At 43.9% G+C, this 7,105-nt stretch overlaps 1 protein-coding gene across 4 annotated transcripts in view; it reads left to right on the top strand.

The window, feature by feature from the left end:
- The window catches only part of KYAT3 (kynurenine aminotransferase 3), a 339,782-nt gene that overhangs the window by 316,519 nt on the left and 16,158 nt on the right, over positions 1–7,105 (top strand). Inside the window, exons 1-2 of one of the 4 annotated variants that reach the window (XM_079981575.1) lie at positions 3,812–3,936; positions 6,818–6,918. In XM_079981575.1, the coding sequence (XP_079837701.1) occupies positions 6,820–6,918 (99 nt within the window). In that variant the 5' untranslated portion in view covers positions 3,812–3,936; positions 6,818–6,819. Of the gene's footprint in view, positions 1–3,811; positions 3,937–3,987; positions 4,279–6,817; positions 6,919–7,105 lie in introns of those variants that run through there. The other 3 variants (XM_079981576.1, XM_079981577.1, XM_079981578.1) reach the window with 3 other exon arrangements.

Genomic DNA, 7,105 nt, shown 5'->3' with positions numbered 1-7,105 from the left:
CCAAGCTTTTCTATAACTGTGCTGTTGCACCCGAATTTCCTCTATGGAGTTCCCATTTGCCTTTTATAAGATTCCCCCTTCTCCAAGTTTCATCCCCCCACTGTTCTCCCCCTAAATTCAAGAGCTCCCAGTTGTGCCATATAAATCTTTGTTTCCCCCTTTCATTAAACTGAGTGCATTTGGTTTTTTTCCAATAAAAAGCTTAAAGAGCTCTCAGCTGTGATGTGCTTGAACTTGCTTTCTGCTAATACGTTGAGGGATGTGGTACAAAAGGGAACTTTTGGCCACCCGGAATTGCCAGTACATGTTCCAGGGGCAGCACTGCCCATCCTTGTTTGCCCCTGAGCAAAGCATGTAGCTACCTGCATGATGCCTTTCCACCAAATCCAGGTTGAAAGCAGCTATGTCCTTAAATATGTACTTGCATTCAGTTGTAGATGAGGGTGAATAACCTTAAGGTCAACCCAGTAAGTCAGAGCTAATGATAGTGGGGGAATCAAAGGACCAATTGAATGGGGGAAAGTTATGTAAGGGCAGGGTTACACTTTCCTGTAAAGATCAGGTTTGCAGCTTGAGAGTACTGCTAGACTCAACATTACTTCTGGATTCCCAGGGGGTATCTGCTGTCTGGAAGGCCTTTTATTAGCTGGGCCTGATATGCTAAGTATCCCTGCTGAGACACAGCAGACATGGCGACTGCCAGTTTTTGTGTTTGTTTTAATAATTTTTATTAAAGATTTATTGTCTGCGGTTGGCTGCAGTGAGGTTTCTTTGCATTTGTTGACTATCATCATGCTCTCTGCTGTATTAGGCAGCCTTTGAAGATGGTTAAAGAACTTCAGCTACAGTTATTGAGATGGCTTATTTTTAATAGGCTTGGTTCAACATGATCACGTTTCACCTATTGTGTGATTACTGCACTGACATTTAAAATCAGAGTGCTGGTTTATTTTACAGAACATTGCTACTCTTGCTTTGAAAATATAAAAGCCAGCACACTTCATTTGGTAAGCCATATTTATCTCACATCAGATTTAGTTCCAAGGAAACAGGAATAGAGCTGCAAAATTGTATTTAATACTAGCAATAAAGAGGAAGTAAGTAGTTCCCCTCCTCATGTTAATCTGGATCACCAGCCATGCTTCACAATGCTGGGATAAAAAGAGAAACATGTAATTGTGAAAGGATCCTATCTTTCAGATCAGGAAGAGTACATCTGCTACTGCAGAAAACATTGGTTTCAGTTTTAGCACTCAAGTGTGGATGCTTAGAAATGTGTGATTAGTTGTTGCACTTATCTGCAGAATCTGTTTGTCTTACAAGCATCATAGTGGTGTACGCTACCCACTTCCCCAAGTGACAAGGAATTCCAGAAACAGCAGATTTCCATCAAAATTCTGAGAAGGGTTTTTAGTTACAATGAACATAAATCAGCAAGAATAAAATGTTTTTAAAATTGAGATTTCCTCCTAAAGCCCATATATTCACAGAGCTTTATTGCACGCTGCCCTCTACTGGCCCATTTGTTGAGATGATTTGAAAACCAAATAACTTTCTCAAAGTGTGCAAAATACTTTTATTCGATCATTGTATGAGGCTACCTATGAATGAGCCCAACTGATGGGCTGTCATCAAGTTCAGGATTATAATGACTTATGATGGTTGCACTGGGTTTCTAATGGGAGTATTCTGCATTACAGGTGTTAAGTTAGCAGTCCCAGGCCGACATTTTGCCCACATTTAAGCTTTAATGTAATTGTCGCAGGGTGTACTTTTGCCTCCAATGCGCTTCCACCGCTGGTTTGGGAAGCGATGTATACACAAAGTAAGCCACAATCCACATCTATCCTGTTGTTGGTTATGAAATACTTTGTTTTGATCTATTTTCCCCAAAACTAGGTTCAAACTGAGAAAAATAATGACCTAGCTGAGTTTTAAGTTGGTAAGGTGTGTGCACACAGCCTATGAAGCAAAGTTGACTCGAGCAGCAGCTTCACAAGGAAGTGCCATTTTTCTCTTTCCATCTCTGTAGGACAATTGGGTTGTGGGGAGAAGAGCTCTAGTCCTGAGCAGGTGGTAGAGGCATTGTTTTGATTTTTCACTTTACAAGGTGAAAAGATCTATGTATGGTACAGAAAACAAATTACAGTGCAAGAAGGAACATAGCTTTTATTTGTAATTTTACAGGGAAGGCTTATGCTCGCAGCTGTCCTCAAGCAAGGTCATTTTCTACCTAAGAATTGCCCCAGAGCCCTATCCACACTTAACACGGTGCATGCCTCCCTTTGTTTATTCAAGATCAACTGAAGCTTTGGAAGAGGCAATAAAATGTGTGGCTCCATGATCTTCTGCATGCACTTCTGTGCATTGCTGTTTCACTCAGAAGGCAGAGTCCAGTTAGCCTTACTCCCAAGAAAGTGTACACAGGATTTTAGCCTTGTTCAAATACTAGTTAGCAGGCCCAGCTCCATCTCCTGCACTCCTTGGGAAAGTGTGGTGGGTAGGGGCTAAAGGCCAGCTCATTATACAGTCACAAGACTTGGCAAACTTTTCCTTGGACTGTGCTACTTCAACCTGCCAGTACCATTTTGCATATTTTTTAGTGTTTCTCCACAGGTAAAACTTCCCACATGAACACCATGTCAGGAAAAGACTAGTGGTTCCGAATTAGCTAAGTACTGCAGATCCCCCGTTTTTCAAAAGCCAATCCATGGACCCCCTAATTTTGAAAATTTTGATAACTCTATGGTAGTTGATGGTGCCACAGACTCCCTGGGTGGGCTACGCAGACCCCCTGGGGTCTGCAGACCACCAATTGGGAACCAATGGACTAGACCAGAACTTTCCAAGTTGTGTACCGCAACACATTGTGTTGGCTGCAGTGTGTAGTTGTGTCATGCAAACACTCCCCACGCTCCTCCAGGGGCTGGAAAGGAGTTAGTTTAACCTCCGGTTTGCTAATAAAACCCAATTACTGTGTTGTGAAATGATGCATGTCTAAAAAGTGTGTTACCAACATGAAAAGTTTGGAAAGCTCGGGACCAGACTGATCCTTTCTCCCTGGCATGGCAGTTTTGTATGAACAATATTTTTTTCAAGGGGGAGCACATGCCACACTCTGACACTGTGGGTGTGGGGGGGGGGGTACAGCAAGAGCTTCATTTAGCAAAAAAAGAAAAAAGAAAGAAGGAAAAATAGACACTAAACAGCAAAACAGCCAAGTGGTCATGGGCGTAGCTTGCCCCCCAAATCAAGTAAATAAATAAATAAAAATACTTAACAAAAAGTAGAAATCGTAGAAAGATTTTGACAGATTTTTTCCAAGCACTTGGGGTCAAAAGTAAATTAAAACAACCGTGGTTGAGACATTTCATTCCAAATCTGCCGGACAGAGGATGATGACAGGTGGGTATGCTTCCCCCTGCCCTAACCTAATGATGCAAATAGCATAGAAGGAGACAGAATCACATCATATAAACAATAAAATGCTGTGAAAAGCAAGATTTCGGACATATGCAAAATGCTGGAGCCGCAATGCTAAGGCAGAAATGCTTGAGCGGAGACAAAAGGTTTTCCTTCATACCCATGGTGGGAGCTTGGCCTGTTTCAAGAAGAAGCTTGATTAATATTATTATTATTATTATTATTATTTATTATTCTCTAGCCACTCTCTGCTCCTTTACCTAGTGCCTGCTGCACGTACAGAGATTAGCGAAGGTTGCAAACTGCCTGCGGGAGAGAAAATGCAGAACGGCGGCGAGACACCCAGCTTTCCCCGAGGCCGCAGCCGAGCCGAGTCGCCCCACGGCTCCAGGAAACAACCGAGCGGCTCCTGCTCCCGCCGCGGCCTAGTTAGCCCCTCCTCCCCTGCCGCTTCGTCTTCTCCGCCTTTCTCCTAAAAAACCCCCCACACGCCATATATCCGGGATAAGCGAGGTAAGCGAGTCGCCGCTTTCCTTCCCCCCGCCGCCGCCGCCGCCACGCGGCTGAGGGGAGATAGAAGGAAGAGGAGGCCGCGCTCCGACCCGCCGCCGTCCTTTTCCTGAACTTTTCGCCCGCCTGCTTCGGGTCGCCCGCCCCTAACGTGGCTTCTCGTCCCTTCACACGTTTATATATGAGGGGAGGGAAAGGGGACAAAATGGCCTCGGGGGAAATAAGAGGATACCTGCACCTTCAGGAGGGAGGAGGCGAGAGACCCGGAGGCGGGCGAGGAAGGAGAAGCCCCATAACCTTGAGGGGGACCAAAGGGCAGGGGAAGCCCGCGTGGTGGAAGCAGTAGTAAGGATAATAATAATAATTTTAATATTTTTCTCTCTGGAGGTGGAGGAAAGGAGTATTGGCAAGGCTTCGTTTGGGAGGGTGATTCCTTCCTCCCCCCGCCAAAAAAAACCCTCAGACTTGGGAGTCTGAATTAAGCAAATAATGCGATTTATTTAATAAATAATATCAGAAGCTGGCATTTAATTTTTAGGCAGGAGTGCTTGCCGAATTCACATGCCAACCCACTTTCCCCCAGAATCCTGGGAACTGTAGTTTAAGGGTGCTAGGAATTGTAGCTTCGCGAGGGGTACAGTGCTGGATTAAACCCCTAGGCAGGCGAAATCTCAGCTCCCACCCCCCCGCCCGACAAATTATATTGCAATACTTCATCGTAATTTTATTTTAAGATCAAATAGATATCCCCCTGTTGTTGCAGGGCCCCTAAAAGGCCCATAGGCCGCGGTTACACCTGCCAGCCCACTCCCCCTGAATCCTAGGAAATGTAATTTAAGGTTGCTGGGAATTGTAGCGACATTGGTTGTCATACTTTGGGATATTCCTGGACATTCCGCCCGGACACTGCTTTTGGATACAGTGGAAATTCCGGACTTATGGCAGCCCTATACTCTGCCTATTTGGTAACCCAGCACTGGAGGGGTAAACTTTAAGCTCCCAAGAAAGGGTTTAAGAAATTGAGGGAACCTGGCCTGCCTCCAGGGTCTCTCTATTTTGTGCTGAGATTCAGTTTGCATATTGGCAAATTCAGGTTACGCAAGGGAAGTGGGTTTGGTGTTCATGTGTGACAAAAAAATCATCCTAAAGAAATCGGACAACTTGTAGTAAGGAAAAGGTGTGGAGAAATGCACTTGAGGGTGTAGGATAACAATGGCTTGATGAGACATTGTATATAGCCTCTCTTGCAAACAAATTGGAATGAATGTTCAGTAAACAGTGGGCATCATATAACTGCTCAGCAAATCAGGATGAATACTCAGTAGATAGGCCATATGAAAGTGACCTAGATTATTGGATACTAACGGTACTAAGTGTTTTTATTTTGGGTTACAGTCTCATAATGTAACATTCTTCAGTTTCTGGGGTCATGAATCTTACAGCTGGCTGTATTGCATAATGCATATAGTATCTCAAAGAAGTAGTTTAAAATATATTTTGATTCTAAAGCCTCAGTCAGCATAGCCAGTAGTTGGGGATGAGGGAGCTTTAGACCAGTGGTCTTCCCCTTTTTTTACCCATGTAACACTTGGAAATTGCTGAGGGTCTTGGCAGACAACTTAATTCTTTTTCTGCCTGTTACAGCAATTGTAATGTGCTGTGCTATATGCTGAATAATTTTCAATTGTATATTTCTTTTGTTTCATATATATTGTATGAAGTACAGTATCAGAATTAAAAGAAGCAAGAAAAATACAATTAACCAATATGCGATGGATGTGCCTTCTCCTGTCTTCAGCCACAAATCCACAGACATGCCACAGAATGAATGGCGCTCACAGATGGTTGTTGGTCCACAGACCACAGTTTGGCAACCCTTGCTGTAGACCCACAACTTTCAGAAGATCACAGTTCTCCTGCTGGCAGTAGGCTGTGGAAGACCTTGTGGGATGCCAGTGGCTTTGTATTACCTGGATCCAAAGTCCCCCAGGTCCCACCAAGAGACTTGATTCTTGGGCTGTTGGCTGTACCAGCAAAAACATTGACACTTTTCAACTTCCACCCAGTCTGGTGCAAGCAGGATGGCTTCAGATGTGGATCTGCTGCTCTGTCTTGCTGATCCTGGCTAGGGATTAGGCTTGTTCTGAATGAACATGCATACTGACTGGTTTCTGTAATCTTAGAAACATAGTGATTTATACTTAAGAGTACTGACTGACCCAGTTGCAGGGATCAGGTAGTTACTAAGCCTAAAATAGGAGGGAAAGCTTACCTAGATGGATGAGTATATGACATGTGTGATGACTTTCAAGTCCTGTGCTCCTCCTATCTATCCTTAATATAAGCACATGTAAGGCTTATATTAACAGAAAGGCAGTAGGTGGTGCTGTGGTCTAAACCACTGAGCCTCTTAGGCTTGCTGATCAGAAGGTTGGTGGTTCAAGTCAGCGTGACAGAGTGAGCTCCCGTTGCTCTGTTCCAGCTTCTGCCAACCTAGCAGTTCGAAAGCACACCAGTGCAAGTAGATAAATAAGTAGCCTCTGGCGGGAAGGAAAACGGCATTTCTGTGCGCTCTGGCACTCTTTACGGTGTCCTGTTGCACCAGAAGCAGTTTAGTCATGTTGGCCACATGACCCGGAAAGCTGTCTTTGGAAAAACGCCGGCTCCCTCAGCCTGAAAGTGAGATGAGCACCGCACCTCATAGTGAAGTTTGACTAGTCTTAACTGTCTGGCGGTCCTTTACCTTTACAGTACCTATATCAACAGACATGCCAAATAGGGATTTAAGTTACACTGAAGAATAGTTATACAATTATGGTCTGGTATTTGGCACTATTGTTTGTGTGTAGTTGTTTCATGCACTTATAAACTTATTGTTATGCAGGCATGTTCTTTGCTCAGCAATGCTTCAGCTACCTTGGCACTAGAACATCGCTACTGAAGATTACTTACCCTTTGAGATACTTCAGGGTTTCATCGTCTCCTGTATGTATTCCATATCTTCATAGCTTATGTGATTGTATGTGCATATTGTTATATTTATTTATGATTCACTCATGCCCACGATCCTGAATTTGGAGATCTGGTTTTGTTTTGCTCTCCAGCATTGCCAGACACTTCTAAACCAATTCACCTTTTGTAGTGCGCAAGTTTGTGCAAGACAGTATTTTCT

This window comes from Podarcis cretensis (assembly GCF_951804945.1).
Source record: "Podarcis cretensis genome assembly, chromosome: 6".
NCBI lineage: Eukaryota > Metazoa > Chordata > Lepidosauria > Squamata > Lacertidae > Podarcis > Podarcis cretensis.
Note: the sequence above shows the minus strand (reverse complement) of the source record. Positions and strands in the feature narration are given on the sequence as shown.